Here is a 25,282-nt window from a genome sequence, read left to right as displayed (position 1 = left end):
ATGGCCTTCTGAGGTCCCTTCAAACTCTAAGGATTCTATGATTCTAAAACACGATACTCTTTTTACAGTAAATCACTGTAAACCACCTGGATCGCATCCAGGCTGCATCTTTGTCACAAGTCCAAGAGTTAGAACTCAGGGGAAAGAAGGCAAAAGTCCCTACATCTAAAATCCGGTAATTTACTTGGTTTGAGGCTCCAATGAAAAAGGTTTTTTTTCTTTTCACATATATTACAGGTCCTACTACATTTATGAAGATAATCGTGGATGCATTATATGTGTTTATGACTAATTGTAGGCAGGTTCATGCAAATAGTCAAGATGAAGTTACCATTCTACCCTTTTTTTTTTTTCCCCAACACACACTGTTCTCTTCAATTTTGGTTGTAATTTGGATCAAGGTCACTTTCCTAAGATTGCAAGAGTTTGGGAGGGGACAACATTGAGTTTTACTCTAAAGAAAGTAAAGAGGCTTAAGATAAGAAAGGCCTGTTTCTCTTGTAGAACAAAGCAGAAAGTGGAAAATAAAGAAGAATAAAGTTAGCAAAAATTGACAGAAGTCCTTGTCCTATTCTGCTATTCAATCTGAAACGTTGCTATGACCAACAGAAGACCAAATCTGAACAATTCCTTAAAGTACTTAAAAACTAAAAATATATGACATATCTAATGTTAAATTACATACTGCTATGCAGCTCTAGGAATCAAGTTAACAAATTCAGTCTTTCATTGCTAGTGGCAAGCATAAACATAACTGTGGCTTCATGTCTATGCTCTGCATACTTGAACAAGTTGATGTAATCGATTAGACATGACATTCTCAGCAGTAAGCCAGACTTGGATTTGCTAATCCAAGTTGCAAATTTCAGTTTCATATATTTCAATATGTCTGCTTAAAGTCATTTAAAAGAAATCTCTAGCAGTTCATGAAGCTGATTCAAATTACCTCCAGAAACTTCAATATCTCAACAATCTTTGTTCTGACACAGATTATTGCTTTCCATAGTTGTAATAGCAACTGAAGAGCAATATGTTATTTGATAATTACTTATTGCCAAGAAAAAACAAATGAATACAGGATGCATGTGTTTGGATTTAAGTGGCTTTTTTTTTTTCTCAGAACTTTGGGTGCATCACATCTGGTATGAATTGGAAAGCTCTGTGAAATGGTGCTAACTTGGGGTTTTGGGATGACATTGGTAAATGCCTCTTATTTTCCTGGAATCTGCAAAAGGCATGCGAAAGTGCTTTCATAATGTTCTCATAATGTCTTTGGTCTAGAGAAGTAGACTTTGTTTGTTTAATACATCTAATGCTTAGAGTGGGCTTAAAAGACCACTGAAATATCTTGTTTTAATTTCTTTTCTGGGAACCACTTTTAGATCAGCACCCTTACAACCTCCACAACTGCTTCCGAATTCAATCCATTCAGTTCTTCAAGACACCCTTCTGTCTCGTGGTTTGAGCTGAAGTGCTGAGTTTGCTCTAGATTGTTTTTCCCGAATAACAAAACTGTCCATACAATATGTTACTAACAGCCACTACAGAAAGAGAGATTCTTCTTTTTGGAAGGGTCCAGCACGTGCATGCAGGCTCCTGCTTACCAGGAGGACGTGTTCCAAGAGTTCCAGGTATCCCAGCGTACATTCTGTTCCAAAGCGCAGGGCTCTCTCTCGAACTTCTTGACTCACCTCCTGGTGATATGATGCTTGCTGAGGAGGAAAAACAACATCAGTGCTCCAAAAGTGCCCCAAGGAGGTTAGGGAAAGAGAAGGGAAGAGATTTCTCCTAAAATGCAGAAGACTTCTGAACTTGAGAGCCAGCCATTTCTATCATAAACAGACAAGCAAACTGAGCTCAAAGAGGAGCAGAGCTCCAGTTCTGAGAACACTACTGAAAATACATTTCTTATTAGTTCTTCTTTAGGCTTTCTCAGCAGTAATACTAGTTCTTTTATCAGTGAAAAAGAAATAGAGAATCCTCTGAAGAACACTCTGAAAACAGAGGAGAATTTATGATGCATTTTAATGAAAATATTTATCTTGGAAAATATCTTGGGACTGGAATGGGCTCTCAGGTTGTACACACACTGTTCTACAGTGCAAGTTTGTGCCACCGTGGCTTTTCCCGTCTAGTATCAACAAAAATCAAAATCCTAAGTGCATTTTGCAACTCAAAAATGATGGATATTTACATCTTTCAGGTTAGAAGTGTGCTAAAACTCTATTTTATTTTAAGGCTATGCAGTCAGTCTTGAAGGAAATAAAACAGAAATAGTCATCTGGTTCAGACTCAAAAGCACTGGATCCAGACCACTTTGTACCAATCAGAGTTCAAGTACCAGCCAATAGTTTTCTAAAAGCCTTACATTTTATAAATACAATTCTATGTCACTGGGGACCTTTTTACTGAAGGTAAGTGCTGACTGTCAACAAGTAAAACTTCCAAGATTAACTAAAAATGAGCATTTCCTCTCACAGCACAGCCCCATCCACCCGTGCAGCTTTCTGTCTTTGATTAGGACTGCAGATTATCTCATTGCTTGTGTATTTTGAGTATTCTCTGCAAACCCTCCACATTCAGAACAAGTGCTCTCGTGAGCTGGACCTGCAACTTGTCTGCGGGCACCCTCTGCTGGGAAGTTCGAGATCAGCAGAGCACAGCACACACAGCAGATGATTTGTCACCATCAACTCCTCATCTTGTCAATAAACAATACGAAGGCAAAGGAGTTAACAAGATGGGATTCTCTCCACCTTCAGCATCCTTCAAACAAATTGCAAAGGTAATTTAAATAAAAAATCCAGTACAGTTTACTCTTTATTTTCAAAATGGAGCAGAAGATTTCCCCAGTGTTCCTTATGAAGAAACTGTAAACACCTTAAAAAGTTTCTTGAGTGCTTAGATGTAAACTTCCTTTTGTGCTTTGCACACATAACCAAGTCTGATATCAGAGTACTTCTGGAAGCATTTTTGAGATTCACTGAATCTTAAACCATTTACTTTGCAATAGTCTGATGACATTTCTGGAATCTAGAGATGTACTAATAGAAATCTCACTACATCAGTTAGGACTTGTAACAGGAATTTTTACTTTCCCAGACATGCACACCAAGCCTGCCATCTTCAACTGAAAAATGTTTCCAAAGATGTAGGAAACATATTTCCTTATGCCAAGGCTTCTCTCTGCTAACAACCCTTATTTACTCTATACATGCTTTCAAAACATTGAGACAGCACTACCTCTCATTCCACAACTCCTAGACTATCAACACCTGTGGAGTAAAATGTACCAAAAGATTCACAGAAACAAAAAATCATGGCTGTTGGAAGGAATTCTGGGAATACATTCAGCCCAACCTCCTTTTGCAGGATCTTTATTAAATTCAGACCAGACTGCTTAGATCTTGTCTTAGTTGGGGCTTTGGAACCTCCAAAAAGATGGAAAAGTTGGAAATTAGGATAGAAATCAGATTCTTGTTCCAATGACTAATTACCAGTGAAACATAGGTGGAACTTCTCCTAACTTTCAGGTTTTTACTGCTGTGTTTTATCCTCCTGCTACACATTCTTCTAGAAGTTTCTGTTAACTGGATTCTGCCTAAGACATAATATGGAATAGTTCTCATGTAATTAGCATTGTTGTTAAAATTCACTGTGAAAATTAGTTTTGTTAAGCTTCTGAGGTTTGCACGTCGAGAGGGCAAAATCAAAATCTGAAGCCTGAAATGTGTTCAAGAACTGTCAGACACTAAGAACTCTAACAAAATGAAGTCAAACAAGAAAATTTCATTCAGTAGTTTGTATAAATTCAGATTTAAGTTCTTATATAACTTGCACTTTTATATGATGATCTTTAAAAAACCCACAACACAATAAAGCCTTCCATGTGGCCAGAATTAAGCTACAAGTAATCTGGGACTGACTTTGGCAGGGATGTGATGAAATAAAATTCCCACACGTCAGAGAGCACTGTCATTTTCCTGCCAGCTTCCATACATGTAAAGGCAAAGCACATAAATAGAATTTACAGACAAAGATATTTATTTCTGTAGGCTAAAAGGAATGGCTTTGTAAGGTCTTTGTAATCCCAATATTTTAAATTTATGCTTAGATCCTTTTTATGATCGGAGAAAAGATAAATGACTATTATGTCATTTATACAACATAACCATGGCCTCTTCTCCTCCAAGTTTTGCAGATCTGCTTCTGAAAGTTCTCTAGTTCAAGTTTAGAAAACAGGGTATCACTATTTTCATTGCAAATGCAAAACACGTTTTTGTAAACCACTAAAGAAACTGAGCAAACTGCTAGGTTTATTAAGAGGAGAAAGAAGCAAATAGATCTGAATGGCTCCTTCCACTGGTGGATTCCTAGAAGTACTGAAATCATATTTCTGACCACAGCATGATTCTTATATTCTACCATCTGTATTCACTGCTTGTCTTCCAGTTAAATAAAAAGACTGAAAACAATGAAAATTCAGGTCATTTACAACCTCTCGTTTTCATAAAAACAAAACAGTGATCATTAGTGTTGTTTGTTTTTTTAAGCACAGAAAAATCCTCTTCTAGAAATGTTACCACTTCACCTAATAATTATTATAACCATTAACTTTCTCATCTAGAAAGTAAAACACTAACAAAAAAGAAAACTGAACAGAATCTGTAAGTGAAAGAGATGATTACAGAGAAGGAGAAAAATAAAATACAGAGGGGAAAAAAATATATATCAGTCTTAGACATGGAAGCAATTCTTTACCTTACAAGCTGTTAGCATGTCAGCTACTGCTTTGCGGCTGAGATTTGCTGTAGCAATCACATCCTCCTGTCTGCATGAGTTCCCAGCTGCCACAGCTTTGGCTGTTGCCATGGTGATTCCTTTCGTCATCCGGATTGATTCTTCAGGTGATGATGTCTTTTCTGGAACCTCATTTGACTGAAACACCTTTAAGTGAAAGCAGGAGGAAAGCTTGATACCCACCCATCAAGTCAAAACAAAACAACTCAAACCGAGAAAAAGAGACAGCAACTGGATGCAGACTTCCATTAGCAGGAAATGAGAAACATATTCAGAGTACTTCAATATCATTCTCATTCGTTGTGAGCCTGGTCCTGATCAGCCTGCTTACCTACAGACAACAGAGAAACAAGTACTGAGCCCCTGTTGCCAAAACCAGCACAGTGCAGGATAGCCAAAGAACATCGCTAAAATATGCAGATGTCTCTTAAAAAAATGGAGGAGGAGGAAAGAAAAATCGCATTTTCTCTTATTCTACATTTAGTCTCCATTAGAATCATAGAGATCCCATTTTTCATAAGGACTTGCATGAAAATAGTTTAAATTCTAACAACACACAGCATTTATGAATGGAAGACCACATTAACAGTTTTAAGATGTAGATAATACAAGATAGGAAACCTTACTTTGAGCTCATCTTTCACATTTCCAAGTTTTACTCAATTTGCTTGCCATTCTTTCACTCTGCAGCAGCAATGCAGCCATCAGGAGATGCTTTCTGTACTACATGCATTACAAACAATGCTTTGGGAGTACCTCTTCATCTTCAGCATGCTAGCGGCTACAGAACCCTAATGTCTTGACAGCCATTTGGCCTGGTCTATCCCATGCTCCTGATCAATAAACTTTTCACTTTCTCTCTTCAGAAATGGAAGCAATGTTAAAAAAACAGTCTAATATGTGGATGATATTACTCAGTGTTGTTCAAATTCAGTCCCTGGAGTTCCAGGTCAAGTTCGAAACACTTTCCTAAGCTCATATGTGCCATTCTTGCTTCTTCTCTACACCAATCCAGCACCCTGCTTTTCTCCACACAAAAGAGATGACAGCAGCTCTACCACAGGCCCATTGCTTAGCAAAACTGACAAAAGGGAAAGGAGGAGGAATATTTCAAAGAGATACCAACTAGATTGAGAAAACACACACAATAACGTTTCAAATATAGACCTGACACATTTTAGAATTTATGCAAAGGAATGATGTTCACTTTTAGTCATCCAGATTTTCATAGGATTTCAAGGATACGTGACAGCGGCACGCACTAGAAACCACAGATCACCTAGATTAGAAGAGCTCCTCGAGATCAAGTTCAACCATCAACCTGATCTACTGAGTCCTAACACTAAACCAGGGCCATTACAGCTGCACCACACATCTCTTAAATACCTCGAGGGAATGAGACTCCAACTCCTACATAGTCAGCTTAGCTCCTCTCTGTGAAGAAATTCTTCCTACTATACAATCTAAATCTCCCCTGGCACAACTTCAGACTATTTTCTTGCATCCTATCACACATCACTTGAAAAAATATACCAACACCCTCTCCTGGTTGCAACCTTCTCTCAGGTAGTTGTAGAGAGCAATAACGTCTCCTCTCAGTCTCCTTTTCTCCAGACTAAACCACCCCCATTCCCTCAGTTACTTCTCATAAGTCTTGCTTTCTAGTCCCTTCATCAGCACTGTTGCTCTTCTCTGCACATGGCTGGGCAACTCAATATCCTTGTAGTGGAAGGCTTAAAACTGAACACAGCATTTGAGGTGCGGTCTCATAAGTGCCAAGTACAGAGGGACAATTACTTCCCTGGTCCTGCTGGTCACATCATTTCTGATACAACAACCTGCTTTTCATAAACCCATGCTGGCTGCATCTGATCACTCCACTGTCCCATTTATGCCATGTGATGACAAGATGACTTGCCCCATAAAATGCCCATGCCCTGCTATCAGACAGATTCTTCTGTAATCCCTGAGTTACCCTTCCTGCCCTTTGTGCAGATTGCAGGCAAATTCGCTAACCTCCAGTCAAGGGGAACCTCTCTGGTTAGCCAGGACTGCTGGTTAATTATTGAAATTGTACATTCCAGATCAGATACTAAACCACGAGCTTTTGCCACCTGCTGAAAATACCTGAATTCCCAACAGGTATACAAAATGTTAAGTTTCTTTTTGTTTTCATTTCCCTTCTTCCCCAGTAAAGACTAATTTCTTGCTCAAAAGAGCACTGTTCTCACCATGAAAAACAAATGCTTTCTGGAGCGCCTCTGAAAAGACAATACTATTCCAGGTGCAGTTACACTCTAAGTATTTTAATGCACACACAACATACAATGAAGTATTTCCCAACGAAGACATTGTCTATAGATGTTTTTTATAGATAGGTATGTTTATAGATACTTTTAAAATGCATTTTAGTCAAGGAAAGAGGGAAAGAAGAGCCTTATTCACAAACAAGCAAGTATTAATTTATGTCACTGATCAGTGTACTAGTGGAAGAGTAACTGAAAGATGCAGCTACTGGTTAAACTATCATATCTTAAAGAGGAAGGAAACTGTCATTGATCTAGCACCTAATTTGAAAGGTACTGTCAATTCCTTCTCTGATAAAATATGAGAAACCAGGCTATTTATCACTGGTAATATCATTTCTAAATAAAGGGAAGACGGAAATAAGATTAAACAACAGGCTTTGATGGTAAAGAGACATTCTGAAAGCCAAGATCAATAAGAAGCAAACAACATTTGACTTAGAAAATAAAGTCTGCAGTGAAAGCTCAATGTCTAAACAACAAAGTCGCTTCCAGATTTTTTATGTGACACTAGCATCTCAAATCTCTCAGTGGAAACCATTAATATCTCAAAGTAGACAGGTTGAAGAAGCATGTAATTGTATTTTCAGAGATGATGTACAATGGATGGAGGTAATGAAACTGCATCCAATTCACTGCAGAGCTTGAGGACTCCCCATGCAGCCTGGTCTGATGTTAAGAGTTTAGTTTCAAAAGCTGCTATGCATGGTCATTTTATTCTTTACCGTGAGTTCCTGTTTGATGTACTCAATTGTGGCCTCAAGAGCTCTTGTCCCTCGAGTTGCTTCATCTTCTACTGCTTTAACAGTCTTCAAAAGTGATGTGACATTTGTTACCATCACCTGAAAAACAGAGGTGAAGAAAAAATACACAATTCATTCCTCCCATCTTACAGAGATGGCATGTTATGAATCAAGGCAAAATAATATAGTTGTCTTATTACTTCTAATGTGGCCAAAAAAACATCAGGAACTGTAATTATTATGGGAATAAGTATTGACTCTTCTGTTGGCCAGCTTATGAGAGCTCCCTGTAAGTCGCAGACACGTCTTACTACAGAACAATACTGCATTGGTTGTTGCCAAGAGAAACTCAACAGTCATAATACAGAGAATAACCTAGTAGTCATTGTCTTTCCTAAACCCCAATACGCTGACATACAAATGATATCTAACTAACACATCTGAATTCTTGGGAATTAAGACGAAGCAGAAAGGCCAGCTTTTTGACAACTGGAATTTAAAACGTGGATAGCTTTTCTGAGCAGGAAGAGCCAAGAAACCACTCTTCTAGACTAGATGGGTCATTTTCAAGTTGTGCCTCTACAGTATACTGCTCTCCTTTAAAAGGAACAGAGGCACAGTTAAAGACAGGAGAGTGAAGATTGCATAGCAAAGCAAAAAGCTACCAAAACACTCCCATAATATGGAAACAGAGGTAATATCGTCTCAATCTCCACATCTGGAAATATTTTGTAAGACAGTTTTAAGATCTTTTTGAGGCAAATGTCAAAATATATCTCAGATGCAAGGAAAACGTAGCACAAACATATCAGACATGGTGGAATCTGAGCACTTTTTGAGCTTTTACATCCATGTACTTCCTGGAAACATCTAGAGAGATGGATCATTAGTCTTCATAAGCATAAAGCCTCACCACAGGGTTTTTGGTGTTGTGCTCCCCACCTCTCAAAGCTGCAAGGCCTAAACAAGGAGGGTAACATGCTCACATCTTGAGCATATATCATCATTCAGATTCCAGGACTTAAGTAACAGATTTTACTGGATAAATTGTAGTCTGTAGTGGTATGAAAACTGGCCCTTTCGGGGTTGCAAAAGATGTTTCTGTTTAGAAAGATTACAGTTCTTCCATCAAAAATACAAAAGTCATCTGACAACCCACAAAGACTGACATGGTAACTCAGTAGCATCTTCTTATTTTCATATTCATCCCAGAATGCTACTGAAACACCTCAAGGAACCAGAAATTGCTGAAATCCAAAGTCAAGCTGTCTAGGAAGCATGACTGGACCTGATACTTGCAAATAAAAAGTAAGAACAAGCTTTCATACCTTGGCAGCCCCTTTCAGCTGGTACATGGATGGGTCATCTGCTGGCTTGCTGGCAGCTCCTTTTGTAGCACCAATGAGGTCAGAAAGGGCCTTTGCAACATCCTTGATTGCATTGATCAGGACAACCTATAGGAATGAGAAACAGACATAAGGCTCATTCAAGAAATGGAGTCAAGTAAGATGAAGACTTCCCAGACAATACATACACACTACAACAGCCTTGCCTATTATTTTATGGTACTATTTCAATAACTCCTCCAAATTCGTCCTTTTCACCAACAGAAAATCAGATGTTCTAAGTATTTTTCTAGACTTCAGAGCAGTTGTTCACTTCAAGAAAAAATAACACATGAAAGAAAAGTAAAAAAGCTCAGGGGAAAAAAAAGTGGAACAAACACTTCTCAACTTTTTGTAGCAGTACATAAAAATAAGAATACAGCTTCATTTTTGCCTGATTTTGTTCACTGTGATTTGTATACAAATAAAGTCCTTGATATTCCTGAAAAGTTTATCAGCTTTTGGTAGCGCAGATGCTTTATGGCCAAGGAAATATGGAAAGAAGCCCTGACATAAGACATGTCAATGTGATCTGCTGTTTCCCACTGACTACGCTGTACAGCAACTAGCACTACTAGCACTGTAAGACAACTGAAACTATCATGTCAGGTAAAGTCAGCTTTGCCTTTAAAGAAAAATGCTGTAATGGCACTGGGTTCTACAGTTATTAGAAATGCTCCATTTAGGACAATTTCCAGTTGGTAATATAAAATTGCTCCAAAAAATATCTATTTGTAAGTAATAGCAGTTCATTCTAAGTACTGCATCCTCAGCTATGGAAAAACAATGTGAGATAAAACTTCTATATCTGTGAAAGTTTTTTAAGGAAATTCTTCTGTTAAAAACAAGTATTTCCAGCAGACTTTTTCTAGACAGGAAAATCTTGGAAGTTTACTCCATTATGGAGGTCAAAACTGAACGCACAACCCTTCCAGAGCCTTATTTGAGATAATCCACACTGAAGGCTAAAGTTATTGCATTATATTAAAAACAACACAGACACAGCTACAGAATACTGAAAGCTTGTTAGCCTATGCAAGTAACATACAGTGCCCATCCCAGCTGCCAGATCAATAAAGAACCTTGAAGCGATGCATATCTATCTACAACAAAATGAAGTAAGTCAGGATTCCCATCACAATATAATAAAACTAAGACAAACACTTCATGAAAAGTATCTGAGCACAAAGACATCAATGAAAGAAAAGCAAGAAATTTACACAGAAGCTTGCCTATTTCTGCTCCGTGTTCCAGGGTGTTGGCTGTATTCTAAAAAATGAGCAATGCCTGATCCAAAAACACCCCCAAAGAGATGAACCCTTCATCTTTGACTTCAAGTACTACTCTCACAAGGTCTTACCAAACAAAAACCTTCTCTAGCCTCTTTTTCAACTTCTGTAAATTCCTTTGATTTCTGTAAGAGTATCAGAAGAACCTCAAGAGCATCTCACCTGTGTTTCAGGATCATCTGATCCCAAGCTAGCTGCTCCCAATTTTACTACCTCAGCGAGCTGGGTGATGGTGTTAGCTGATGACTGAGCTGCCTGAGCCAGTTTGTCCTGACTTGAAGCAGCACCGGAAACCAACAATTTTGTATCTTCAACTAAGGCTTTTGCTGTTTTCAGGATATTTTCCCTGCAGCAAAAAGAAGGAAGCAGACAAGGGAGTGGAAAATGTAAAAAACATGTTTTCAACATTATGCTCACTAACAGCTACGTGGAAGAGCTGATATAAGTCACTGTGCCAGTGTCCACTCATGACAATGTATCACAAGCCAGATAGCAATTAAAAAAGCAAAAAATGACAAGTGTTAAAATGATAGCATTATAATTTGATGCAAGGCAGTCAGTGAAGTTACTCAGTCTCAGTAAGAAGTGAGATAGAGTTAACAGCAGGATGGATCGCTCCATTTTAACTCTGGAATCAAATCTGGTCAGGCTGCAAAGAAACTACTTGTCAACCCCCCCCCCCGGTAAGCAGCACACAATAAAGAAATGAAAATAATTAAGGAGGGAAGGACACAGTAGCTAGAACGGCCAAAAGGAGGAATGTGACTGATTTAGTGCTCCCCCCTGCTGCCACCACCATATAGATCCAAAAAGAAGAAACCATTTTGAGAATATGCTTCATGTACAAGACAAGTGAACTGACAGCTCTAAGTGCATTTAGGTAAAATGTCAGTCTGGAAATTAATTGCACAAAAAGCCAGTGACTAATATCTTCTATGTCACTCAGCATAGCAGAGGGACAGACTGTTGTTGTAGGGTATGTTTCAGCTAAGCATTAAATTCCAGTACTGCCACCTTAAGTAACACACATTAAAAAACTAAAAGATTGGTGTAAGACAACCATTTTAGTCTTCACTCACTTTCAGTTATCTAAACTGAGAAATGAGTCACTGCCACCCCTCTCCCACTTAAAAAAAAAAAAAATAACATTCTAGGAACATGGATAGGGAACACTCAGCACTTGTATGTGCACTTCATGCTCAAAGGAATTTAGAAGTAATACCTAAAAACATTATTATTCTTCAGTCTAAAAGAGTTAAATCCTGCTCTTTAACATGACAAACTTCCTGAGTTTGCTCATCCATCTCCTCTCTAAATAAATAATCTGCGTTGAAGAAAAAGAATAACATCCACTATACAATATGAAAACATTCTGGAACAAGAAGAATGCCAGATTTATTCCACATAAGCCAAAAATGCACTAAAAGAAAAAGCTTTAAACACTGTTCAAAACCTCTGTAATTTCTGTTTTATTACAGATGAAGCAGCACTATGTTTTAATTTAAATGTGCTCACAGACAATTTTAATTCATAAATATTCTGTAAGAGAAAATTGAGGCCAGTCTTCAGTACCTACCCGTAAACCAATAAAGCAAGCATTAGTCCTGTGAACTTAAGAAAATGAGCCCTGACATCACTCTGAAGAGCAGCAGCAACTTACACACCACTGCGTCTTGCCTCTTTCCTGAGCAACTCCTATAACAAGGTGGGAAATAAATGCTGACTATGCAACTGCTGTGCTATGTAATTATTCAGTTAATAAATTGTGGCTGTGAAACCTAGAGTTTTGCAGCAAAGGAAGTCAGTCAGATGGCAAAAATCTCTCAGCATGCTGAAAAATGCAGTGACATTATTATATGCCAGACGCTACTAGAAGGAAAAACTGGCTTATCTCCCCCAAAGGGAAAACGTGGCATAGCTGTGCCCTATGCATCACTGCTGCTTACAAACATTAACCATATAAAGCATTTAGCATGACAAACTAGCAGTCAGAAACAGCTGTTGGAAAAAACGTATAGAGAAGATTCTTCTTCAATGTCTTGGATCACTGATTCACCCTAACGGAATGACAGCGAATGCTAGCTTATACACTGATGAAGCTTAATTAAAAACAAAAAGGACAAAATAGAGTTACAATTGTGGTTATCTGTTGGAAGTGCTCTTAGATGTCCTCCATCTGTTTAAAATTCTTTCCTTGCAGAAATAACAAAGTGAAATTTGCTGTCCTCTACACATATCCTATTTTTCCCACTTCTATTCACATTCTTCTGCTTCATTTGACTGCATTCCTGGGAATCTAGTAAAGTAAATATTTATCTCCATGTGCCTTTTGCTTCTGCCAGTTCCATTCTTTCCCTTTGCATGCACTATTTGTTTTCATTTATACTGACCTGTGGTCTGCAAATGATTCGTTGTTTTCAGCATTAAGGGTTCCAGCAGTAGCAAACATGATAGTGGTGTCTAGATCTGCAATTATCCCAGACACAGCACTGGCTGCAGTAATACAAGCTTGCGTGCCTTTGTTTCCTGCTTGAAGGGCAGATAAAACTAAGGAGACCTGGAAACAACATAAAGGAATAAGGTTGTAATTGAAACAAAGCCTCATTATCTGATACTGAGTCAAGCTAGCTTTTAACAGTGGAAGCCCATTACTGGCCTTTGTCATTCATACAAAGACAGATTTGATTGGGCACTTATATATACAATAAATACAATTGGCATTATATATACAATAAATGAGATCAGAAAGGCCTTATCAACACCAGCTTTAAGTATAAAGAATGACATTTGGCAATCAATACTACAAGCATACATCTTCCTTACTATCTGTAAGAAACGAAAGGTGTCCCTGCTACAATAAACAAGAATTCAAGTTATCTTGCAAAGCTTTGTATTGTCAAAAAGCAGCCTGCTCACATTTACTTCAGAGTCAAAATCACTTTTCCATCATCTCTGGTACCGCTTGGTAACGTGACCACGAGGCTGAAGAACTTGCCTTGTGAGTCTGTGTTGTCCTACAAACAATAGTAGAGGAGGTACACCTCTGCTGGCTGATGCTATCTAACTGCTGTTGCTGAGGTGAGATCCCTCCTCCCTGCTGTTAATAAATACACACTTTGTACAAGATGTGAGGAAAATCACGGCTCAGAGTCAATATCCTGTACTGTTCATAAACACAGTGCAGTGCTATAATGTTAAGATGCCTCTGCCACTCTGGTTTGCCTTCAAAGAAACACTCACCTAAAAACAATCACCATTAGCAACAAACATCTGCATCCAAACAATACTTAGGACTGAACAAACGCAATCCTACATCCTTCCCCTTCTTCCCCCAAATGCTGCTTTTGTAGTAGAATCACTTGAATTGGAAGGGACCCTTAAGACCATCTAGTCTAACACCTTGCAATGAACAGGGACACCTATAGATAGATCAAGTTGCTCAGAGCCTCGTCCAGCCTGACCTTGAATGTCTCCACGGACAGGGCATCCACCTCTTCTCTGAGCAACCTGTTTCAGTGCCTTACTGCCCTTAAGTTCTTCCTTATAACCAATCTAGATCTCCCCTCTTTTACTTTGAAACCATTTCCCTTGTCCTATCACAGCAGATCCTGCTAAAGAATGGGACAGACTCTTTTTTATGCCTTCCCCTCTAGGTATTGAAAGGCCACTATTGGGTCTTCTTGGAATCCTCATCCAGGGATATTTATACTAACCTCTAATAGTACAGTCCCTCACGAGGTTCTGTACAAACTTTTCCCCTGAACAGGTTCCTGTGATTCACTATTAATGTCATCTATAACTGTAACTCTCCTTACAAGAAACTGCCTTTGCTCAAATTTAGAATTGCTGATAACCTGGGGTACAACACAGTAGAGAAGCTGTACAGCTGAGAGCATACCAACACAGGCTGAGCATGTGATGTTCCATGAAATCTAAATGAAGCTGACATTTAATTCTCCGCTTTCATTTCCCCCCAAAAGCAAACTACATATCACACACATCCAAAGACCAAGAAAACCAAGTCAGGCTGAAGATGCTATTCTAAGTGCATTAGGATGGCCCAGAGAGCAGAGAGAATGCTGATACAGAAAGAAAGTGACTTCAGACAGCCTCACTGTGTTATCTGTGGCCACCTACATGGACTTCAGTGTTTCCAGGGGAAGTGTCTCATAAGACAAGCGCCATCTGCTGCCTTACGACCAGACTCCCCCTGGTACAAGGATGAAGTTTTAAAACAGGATTAGTACTAATTTGGTACACACAGTGCAGTGAATATTTGAAAGAAAAGGAACAAAGTAAACTTACTTTAATTCAGTCAATATTCTAGTATAATGGTAAGTTTTATATATAAAATAACCGGTGCCTACACAACCAGACTGACTGACTCCCTGGGTTAATACATGGATGTCCTACCTTTTCAGTCACAGCACGAGCACATTCTATCAGTTCCCTTTTGGTGTAACTGTCTGTAGGGCAAATCTGGAGAGCTCCAGCTTTTTGCACGAGAAAGATACAGCCGTGACCAAGTTCTTGCACCCGAGTCTTGATCTGGAACCCTATCTAGATGATAAAGGAGGTAAAGGGTAGAAGGGAGCAAAGTAAGTAAATGTCACACTAGTGCACTGTGTCAACACAAATAGAAATATAGTCACTCCGGTGATTCTTTATTACAAAAATTCTGCCCATCAGTGTATTTTCTGCAGAGATTTGGTAGATTTAATATCATCTGTTCCCATAGTAGAACCCTGGAAAAGACCTACTTATAAAACTGGAGTGCTAGTGAACTGGTCCAGGGGACAAGAACACATCTGTAAGCCTAACATTGTTAGCACAACACATTTATCCAAGTCAAGGCTACTTAATTCAAGCACACACAACTTCACCAAAAAGGTTGCATGCATTTGAATAAGTTAATTTTCCCAGAATCTTAAAGCAGGAAAGTTACTGTCAGCATGAGATGTCTTAAAGGTATTCACGATGAGTAAAAAGTAAATGCCTGCTCTACACTGCTGAAACCAGGTTGAATAATACATAAATTCTTTCATTCATTTTTGAGTCAAGTACATTTGTCAATACTCTAAAACTGACCACATACATATGCAATATTGAAATCTGGAAAATCCTGCCCTCACTGCTTCCAATTCATTAATAATCTTACGTTAAAACGTATGGAATATCCCTGTTTGGAAATTCACACTAGTTTTAGTACCTGTATGTACTGAGGCATATAATTTTGTATTCAGATTAATAATTAAGCAGAACTCACAGTCATCAGTATCATGAAAAATTATTCCTACTTCAGGCTGAAAGTAACGTGCACCAGTGTTCATCAATACAAAGAGAAATGCAAGCTATTGCTTTCTGTTTAGCTCCTGAGTGTGGAGCACTGAAGTAGTCTATCAGTGGTCAAATTACCAAGTCACAATCTCTAAGTAGGTCCTTTGTCTAGACAATCCAATATATCTGGTGACGGTGATACCATCTTACCAGATCTGAACCAAGTCTTTCTACGCTCCATAATCAGAGGAATTCAATGAAAAGAAAAAAGCACAAAGGATTTATTTTTTGCTCACAGAATACGCAGCACCTGCTATGGCTGTTCATGCCATGGAGGCAAACCATAAGCACAAAAAGCATAATGCCATGTAAAGATGCCTTTTCTCCCACATGATATTCTCATTCTATGGTATGAAAGATGCCCTGGCAGACAAAGACAACTGCGTTCCTACTGTTTGCCCATACCCCACTTTCAGAACAGGAAGTTAGACTTGAAATCCCTTACAGCAAAAAAACAAACAAAAACAAAACAATCCCAGAACATATATGTAATTCATTAGATCCCATGAGATGAAGAGCTTTCTTTGTGTTTGCAAGTTGTTTCTAAGTTACCTGGAGGAATCCGTCCCAGTCTACATTGCTGTCTATTATTGTGAGCTGTTTATTTTTGAAGCTAGATGGAGGGGTTTTGACTGGTGATTTTTATTATTTGATCAAGTAATTTGATCAAATACAAGAAGGCATGAAAGCATGAAAAAAGTAAAATGCTGCTCTTTTTGCATAATCCCTAACAATTGTTAAAAATCTGTGGATTCCTAGTAGGAAACTTGTTCCATAGACATTATCTGTGCATCAAAAGGACTTAAAAGAACCAGAAGCTAAGACAGGTTAAAATTTCCAATGATCAACAAAAATGTTTCACAGTAACTCCTACTTCCTATTCCACTACACTCACATGCAAGTAATGTGAAGGCTGAGATGTGCTGTACTAAATATGCACTCTGTAGCACAATGCACAGCTCAGCCGTAGCCTACAAAGCCACAATGTAAGGCAAACAAAGGCTCAACGTACAGAGTGGTATCAAACACAAACCAGATCTCTTCATAAATTATAATAAGCAGTACTTGTGACACTTGTCTGTAACTAAATGTTGATGCTTTCAGGTTCCATGCAGTCTTGAAAAGACATCATTTCGTTAGATTCAGGACCTCAGACCCTGCTGCTGTCCCAGAGGGCAGAGCTCAGTGCTGCTCCCATGCTCTGTGAGGAGCTGCAGCCACTGTGAGGCCTCACCTCAGCTCCACTGCTTTGGGCTGAACAAACACAGGGACCTCAGACACTCCTCATATATTCTACCCTCTAGACCTTTCACCATCACTATGTCAGAATCAGCAACAGCTGCTCCCATATTACTGCAACTGAGTGACGCCGTTACCTCCTGTTATTTTGCTCTATATGTATTTTATTCACTACAGTAAAGGAATACCCATGGTGGTGCCACTGTATGCACAGAATAAAGAGGTCTAAAAGCTGCAGACCTCCTCTGGTTCAGCAGTAGCTGCAGCCATTCGGCCCTGGAGAGCCAAATGCCCATAGTCATTGGTCATTTGTGATGCAAGTCCTCCCAACTCTTCCGGGTTAGTAACCGACTTAGTCATCTGAAAAAAGAACACAGGCAAGAGAAAAATGACAGGCATGAGAATAATCTGTTAATACACACCAGTTTAGATGCACACACTTTTATTTGGTCACACTGACGAAGTGAGGAAAAACGCCTAAAGTGTAAGGGAGGTGTTCTCCAGTAAGAATTCTGTGAGGAAACTCAGGCAAACATGCTTTATTAGAGTCATGATAATCAGGCACTTGCAGAACATCTGGGATAATCAAAGAGCAGCAGTTAGAACTCGCAGTTCACTCTTTGACCCAGTGGAGCAATAGGCCAGCTGCACAGTTATTCTCATTGGATGAAGTGGGATTTATCTTTCAGAGCCACCTTATGATGTCAAAGGTGAGCCAGCCTGTGTCAGTCTCGGCTGCTGTGGCATAGGAGCATAACAATTGAGAAAGTCCCAGGATCAGTGCAAGACATTTCTAAAATATGAGAAGAAGGATAAAGTATACCTTGGTATACATAACCGAGCATCTTTCTGGAAAATATCTACTTTTTAGACAAAAATATTTCTTCTTTGTCCAGCTTATGTTAGCAAAAGGCATGAGATTCCTTCCATGGGGGCACTAGTTTTAAACAAGTTCTTACTATTTGCAAATAAACACTCATTTCATAGAGAGCAGTAATACGGACTGCAGAACTGAATAATTCCTTAAAGATCATCTCTCCACAGGACATTTTTGCATCTAGCATACACAAATAATCCTCCATCCCTCCTGAAAACAAAAAGTGTTCTTCAAAACTCAAACACTTCATTCTGTTACACAGAATAACACTGGTTCAATTAAAAAAAAAATTTTTTTCCTTTGTTGTTTTTAAACTCAGATAAACTCCAAAGTGCATGAAAAAATACTATAATATCTTAATCTGTATTCATTCATAAACATCATAGGGATCTGAAGAAATTGATGTTATTCCATGGGCTAAATTAAAATCTGCACACACTGTGAAAGGTCAACCTGAAGTCATCAATGAACGTATGGCAGTATTTTGGTGACAAGTAAACAGACTGACCAAAAGTTATTTAGGTAAAACATTTCCTTTGCATTTCTAACACAAAACAAGTAAATAAAACGTATTTTTGTAGAAGAGCCACAAAACAACCCAGAGACCCAGTGCTCCTAGAGAACACCCCCATCAGCACATCTCTAAGGTCACGTGAGCGTATTTTACAAAATTGTTTCTTTTATTTAATTGTTCCTAAATAGATAATGCTATAGGAAATCAGCATGACAACGAGTTACACATCAGCGTGTAAAGCATTCCATGGCTCTTAAGTACACAGAAGAGCTTTTAGTCAGGTCTAGCCAAAATTCTTACCATTTCCTGTGCTGTAATGGCAATGGCTTTAGAGTATTTCACCACAGTGGTCTGATAATCAACAAATGTTCCCTTGGGATCTGCAGGTGTACTTTCATCCAGCTGCAGAAATGTGGGAAAATTATGAGAAAAAAACAAACTTCATAATAAATAACAAACTTTCCACATAACACTGAAATTATGTATTCATTTTAATACTCTCTCTTGGACTAAATGCACCACAAGATATATATATGGAACTGTAAAAAACGCTTCACGTTATTTCATGGCTGTGAAATAGAACCCAGATAGTTTGCTTCTTTTTTTTTTTTTTTTTTTAAACTTAGAGTCTTTGAGTGCAAGGCCAACTTGCATGGAAAGTTCGTATCAACTCTTACTGTTCTCAACAAACATAGAAATGAAAATGCAAGCTACAGGCAGAATTAACCCTGACAAAAATAAGTAAGATCCCCTTATGAGTTAACAGCTATGTTCTGCATGCCTTTAGAACACACATCCACACAAAAAACATCCCAACAAAAAGAAAAGTGAAAAGATGAATTATTTGTTTCAGCTCATTTATACTTTACAACTGTAACATTCCAATATGGCTCCTTTCAAAAGGTAGAAAAACTGCTTAGGCTTTGCTGCTTTCCCATTGGCACTAACCAGGCCGATCACTTCAAGGCAAACCAGCTGATCACTTAACGCACTAACATAAATAGGAACAGGAAAAAGGATAGCAATTAGAAATTTAGATGACCTATAACTTTCTTTCGCTACCAGTATGGTACCAGACTAAAACGTTCCCAACTCACTCTAACCACCACTTGCTACCAGTTTAGAACTATGAACACCATCCTACGCCGACGTTGGTTTCACAATTTGCATTACTTCTGAAACAATCTCTGGATTGCCTGTTTTTCCATGTCAATTGCCACATACTGAAATGAATTAACAGTATCTTCTGCACTGCAGATCTAGTGCCAAGGAAAATCATGCTCTGTTCTTCTCTGCTCACCTTGCTCATTGCCTCTGTTATTGAATCTACCATTCCTCCAACCATGCCTACTTCGCTAGCAGCTTCATTCAAGGTAACCATGATATCATCCACAGCCTCTTTCATCAGTTGAGCTGCCTCAGTAATTGCATCATGAGTATGTGATGCCTGAAACAGAGAGAATAACGAGATAAAAAATTAAACCAAAAAACAAACTGTCAAAAAAAGAAAAAAGATTTTAAAGCCTTGTCTTAACCCCAAGTCTGTAATAAAGAAGGTTGTAAAAAACAGAACTTCTTTAAGCAAAGACACTAAAAACTGAAGAAAAAATCTACTGCAACACCTGCAGACAAACTAAAGAGTAGGTGCTCCATCACACAGTTGTTCCTCAAGATACTGTGCATGCTGTGCCTGTCCTTGTCCAGCAGGTGCAGGAGCACCTCACGGCTCTGGGCACACCATACTCACCCCTTACTGAGCAGGAATGCGCAAACCTCCAAGTGCTGGTGGGCAGACTTGTGCCCTCTGTCATTTATTCCACCACCGTCCAACTGTTTTCCAAGTCTTGTTTAACACCTTACCTCAAATTTGGTACTATGTCCACTGAAAGATGCATTTTACCCTCCAACTTCTCATTATTATGCAGTGACTATACCTTGGGATTTCCTCCTCCTTCTTTGGCTGCATACAACATCTGCAAGGCAGACTCTGCTAATGTCTTGCTCTGGTCCAACACTGTCATTTGTTGCTGATGATCCAGAGTTTTGGATGCTACACCAACTGCAGCTAACACCAAGGGTTCAAAGTAACTTGCAAGCTGTGTAACCTACGAAAGCCAAAACAACTTAATCAACAGTCTGTTAAGGCTATTTCAGAACTGAGATGAAGAATGCTACTCTCTAATTCAACTCAGATTAGCTAAAGTAGCACACTATTGTAATGCCTAAGCGCTGCCCATTTAGTTTGTAATATATGCCAGGGTGATTTTGTGAGTCATGAGTTTTCAGTTCTGCAATAATGCAGTGTTTCTCCCCTCAGAAGCACACAGTTGAGGGTTCGTATCAGCTGAAATCACTTTCAACACTGACTCGATATCCTTTTGGGTTCCTTTCAGCTCAGGATATTCTATGATTCAATGATTGTAAGTTGCACAATCCTTAGCAGTGCAAAGAAAACAAGTCAGCCCTGTGCAAGATCAGAACAGTTCAGCCTTCAATTACACACAACAGGTCATCAGTGGCACTGCACTGGATTTGGACGGCTCTGTTCACATCAAGGACCGTTGAGATTCACGTCCTTCAAGCCCTAACCTAACCTGCACTGGATTATCATACAGACTTGGAGGGTTCTCTTATGAATAAGATGCCATAACAGGCAGAAGCTCTACCATTTCCTCTGACACAGGTCATCACTTCTCATGCATTAACTGTTGTACAAGGCAGCCACATGCCCCAATTGTCCTTACTGCTAAGAAGCAGATGGGTGGTTGAGTGCCTGCTGACAGGGCATGCTACAGAGATTACATGCCAGGCACAGGCCATGTGCTGAGTGAACTACTTGGGTTCAGTACTTTGTTTAAAATACTGAAAGACACTTCGCTATGCAAGCAACTTCTGTTGAGGTAATTAACTCTTCAGAAATGTGTGAACTCAGCATCTTTTTTTCTCCTTTCTGACCCAATTTACACTGGTATGAGGAAACATCTGCTTTTGGCTAAACAACAATTCAAATAACATGATGAATTTAGTAGCTGCAAGTTCCATATCCCTGAAGCTTTTCCAGAGGAAAACAACAAAAATGCTAAAATCAGAAAGCACATATTTCACAAACATAAGGTCTTTTAAAATGCACCCAGGTGAACAGCAGGAGCCATACATTCTGCACTGGGTGGGTAAAACTAGAGTAAACTGCTTATATGCACTTTGGTAAACATTTATCAAATGAGCGAGAGAAGGAATGTGACTCCATAGCTACCTGTTATCTTTAGCCATGTCTAGTCAGTGGAAATAGTCTCCCTCAGAAAGTGGAAAGCAAGCACTTCACACTCCCTAGAAACCAGTCTAAGCCTCCATCTTTGCTTTTCCATCCCCTTTCTTAATTTGTCCTTTCTCCACTAATCTCTCTCACACCAAAAACTTCAGTGGATGTGCCTTGCTCATGGCTTTAGATGGTCTCAGCCCCAAGTATTGAGAAATCCCAGATCTTCCTTCTTTCCAAGTACATTCCTTTTCTCTTTCAAATGAAGTGAGAAGCATTGCTTTGTTGTGGTCCCCCATTTCTGTCAAACTGCTGAAGACTTTGTTAGGACTGCACCTTGTGCCCAAGCTGTGCTGCCTCTCCCCGAGCTGCGGTTGCTATTGGATCAATAAGATGGCCAATTTCCTGAACGACTGATGTCAGCTGCTCCTGTAGAGCCTAACAAAAAGAGAAGTTGTCAGTGACAGCTGTAATCAAGTTACGCCACACCACAGAAATCAGACTTCGACAATCTAAAATACTCCAAACAGTTAAATGGCCCACTACACCATGATACAAACATCCATGCTGCCCATCTGATTTCCATGATCATTTCTTCTCCTTTATCTAACTTCAACTACAAGAACACTGAGGTAGGCCCTGCTGCTGTAAACAGCAGCGATACGGCAGGTTTGGGGAACAAGGGAAAAGGTGGCTCCCTCCAGCTGATCGCAGGAAATTCAGGAGCAGCTGCCTTGTGTCATTGCAATATGGCAGCCCCCACCCCCCAAACACAAAACCAACAGAAAAACACAACAAACAAGGAAACAAAACAAACAAATATAACACCTGTTCTTGCCCTGCCTAGGGGTCAGTATCACTGCACTTAGAGGAACCGGCTGGAGCTCCTATTTAAATGGGAAGAAATATTTCTCAAAGTAGACAATACAGCACAAGAGCTCTGCTGTAGACTGTGAAACCAACAGCAGAAATTCAGCAGTGGAGAAAGAAAAATAATAATTTATTGCATTAATAAAGAAAGACATTGTAATTTAAATCACTGGTCTTCTAGTAATAAATGCATTTCAAAAACATTCTAACTTCCATTCAGTTGTCAGGAAAACATTAATTATCAGTCAGTCACATCAGCAAAGGAAACCAAAATAATACAACGGTGGTCTTTAAAAATAACTGCTTTCACCACTGCTTTTGGCCAGTGACTCTATCACCTTTCCAGAAGCAACATGCTTTGGCCAGCACGTGATTTTACCCAGAAAGACTTTAATGACAAATTCTCCCCTCAGGCATAGATTCTGCTAACTGCTTGTGTTTACATGTTCAAACACACATATGCAGGATGAACGAGACTGAGCAGCGTTCCTCTGTTACTACACCGCCTCCCTTACCTCAACTGAGATGTCATCCCTTGTGGCCAGACTCTGACTGACAGCTGCAAGTGAGGCCTGCTCAATGTCTCTGATGCATCTGTTGATCCCATCTATAGAGTAATCACATTCTCTCTGCCCTGGGGCCTTATCCCTGAAAGACACCAGTGGTAAATTTGATCATGCTAGGAAGGAGACAGGCCCTATCCTGACTGTATACTGGTGCTCTTCATTAACTAGTGATGCATAAAGCATGTGGGAGGAGGGCAACAATGCTTAAGTTAGCTTTGTTGTATTGGCAAGACTTAGACTTATGTACTGAGTACTCCACACACGTGGAAGAAATCTCCTCAGGCTAGTCAGGTAATTAGCTCTATAGAAAATGTCAACATGAAAAGGCAACAGACAACAGGAGAAAATATTTCTGTGCAACTGACTGATCCAGAAAACAACTCCTTTGGTGTTATCTTTTACACCCAATTCCCTGGTATCTGTTAATAAAGATTAGTTTCCAGACAGTTTCTCATGACACACAGTTTGCTATTTCAGCAAATTCATTATCATTATCAAATGCATAACTCCTTAGTGCACTATGCTCTGACAATTTTGATACTGAATTGATATTGAAAGACAAAAGATGGAGTTTAAAAGATGAGTTTAAAAGTTTTCAATAAGAAATGGATCTACAGGTTTAGTCCAAACATAAAGAAACGTTCACACTTTCTAACAGCATACTTGCAAGAAAGCCAAGAAGATTGCAGTATCAGATGGGTAACAGAAATCCACTATATACAAGTACCATCTCACCCACCCACCAAAACTACCCTTTACCACACACTCTATGCTGTTAAGCAGTCTGGATAGAAATCACATTAGCTAATCTTGTTATTCCACAGCATGCCCTCCTGTGTTTAACTGGATCAGAGGTGGAACAGGTGAAATACAACAAAACAAAAAAATCAACCCTACTCTGAATGCTGTAATCACTGATAACAATTAAGCAGCACACATCACACAACAAGTTACTTCCATTAGTGAAGAATATCACAGCACCACAGGCCATAGAATATCATACTTCATTTTTCCTTTATTTGAACAGCTTAAATCTTGACATAAAAGCATTTTCTATGGAAGACATACCTGATAGAGGTGATAAGACTCTTAATAGAATCTGAGACAGTATGGGAATGCCCAGCTAGCACTGACCATGTAGGAGGGTCTTTTGGATTGATTGCCAGAGAACGAGCTGTTTTGATCAATAAAGAAGAGCTCTCTAACATTGTTTTAGCAGAAACTAGAATTGGCTCCTGTGCTCGTGATCCCTGTGATCAAAAGGCAAAAGACCACAAAGAACATTTATATCATTATTTGAGTTTGTCCACACGTTCTGAAACTAAAAAAAAAAAAAAAAGGTTTAACTGGCAGCAGTGAAATAACATGATCATTTCTTGTTCTGTACTACAATATTTACTGATAACCAACATACAAATAGTGGTTGTGAATGCAGTTCAGCAGTTTTCTCTGCACCATACTTCAAAAACTACTTTTCAAGTTTACAAAGACACCGTTCAGATGATAAACAGGACAAAGTAGCAACACGTCACTAATTGTAGACTACAGAGATCATTTAACCCACTTCTTGTCACAGAACTTGCAAGATCCAAGCAAGCATATTCTTTTCACAGGAATTACTTTGACTAGAATACTCTTATTGAGTCATCATTTTCACAACTATTTTATCTCCAGTGACCTGGTAAACTCAAGGATCGCAGGACTAGAAGACAGGATAAGATTAGAGTCCCACAACATTTAGATTGCAACCGTTACTGTATCATCTAATATTTCCAGCTAGTTCCGTGGTTTCCAACAGCAGGAAGCAGAAGTTGTAAACTCAGTAATAATACATGATCTTTACTTCCACCAATGCTTTTATAAGCTTGAAGGATTTTTTTCCACTTAAAAAAAAACTTTAACTAGTTCGGCTAGATATTAATCTGTTCTAGTTACAGGGTTGAGGACAGAACTATCAAAAATACAGATGGCCTATAAGAAGTTTCTCTTTGCAAAATGCCTGTTTTTTGTCATCATGACTTTGCATCGTTTTTGGAAGGAAGAAAACACAGTGACATCCATTCAATCCCTTGCAGAACTAATTATTCTTGAGGGAAAAGA

General features: G+C 39.0%; 1 protein-coding gene across 2 annotated transcripts in view; it reads right to left on the bottom strand.

The window, feature by feature from the left end:
- TLN2 (talin 2) overlaps positions 1 to 25,282 on the bottom strand; it is a 140,752-nt gene that overhangs the window by 18,245 nt on the left and 97,225 nt on the right. For both annotated transcript variants that reach the window (XM_042824063.1, XM_042824062.1), the window contains 14 exons: positions 24,251 to 24,432; positions 23,132 to 23,264; positions 22,083 to 22,184; positions 20,425 to 20,595; positions 19,791 to 19,937; positions 18,791 to 18,892; positions 17,340 to 17,459; positions 14,937 to 15,083; positions 12,914 to 13,080; positions 10,686 to 10,869; positions 9,178 to 9,303; positions 7,832 to 7,948; positions 4,762 to 4,947; positions 1,605 to 1,712 (listed from right to left, as the gene is read on the bottom strand). In XM_042824063.1, coding sequence (XP_042679997.1) covers positions 1,605 to 1,712; positions 4,762 to 4,947; positions 7,832 to 7,948; positions 9,178 to 9,303; positions 10,686 to 10,869; positions 12,914 to 13,080; positions 14,937 to 15,083; positions 17,340 to 17,459; positions 18,791 to 18,892; positions 19,791 to 19,937; positions 20,425 to 20,595; positions 22,083 to 22,184; positions 23,132 to 23,264; positions 24,251 to 24,432 — 1,992 coding nt within the window. The remainder of the gene's footprint in view (positions 1 to 1,604; positions 1,713 to 4,761; positions 4,948 to 7,831; positions 7,949 to 9,177; positions 9,304 to 10,685; positions 10,870 to 12,913; positions 13,081 to 14,936; positions 15,084 to 17,339; positions 17,460 to 18,790; positions 18,893 to 19,790; positions 19,938 to 20,424; positions 20,596 to 22,082; positions 22,185 to 23,131; positions 23,265 to 24,250; positions 24,433 to 25,282) is intronic.

This window comes from Centrocercus urophasianus, unplaced genomic scaffold (assembly GCF_019232065.1).
Source record: "Centrocercus urophasianus isolate 14NV4802_14NV808 unplaced genomic scaffold, USGS_Curo_1.0 seq_23, whole genome shotgun sequence".
Lineage (NCBI taxonomy): Eukaryota > Metazoa > Chordata > Aves > Galliformes > Phasianidae > Centrocercus > Centrocercus urophasianus.
Note: the sequence above shows the minus strand (reverse complement) of the source record. Positions and strands in the feature narration are given on the sequence as shown.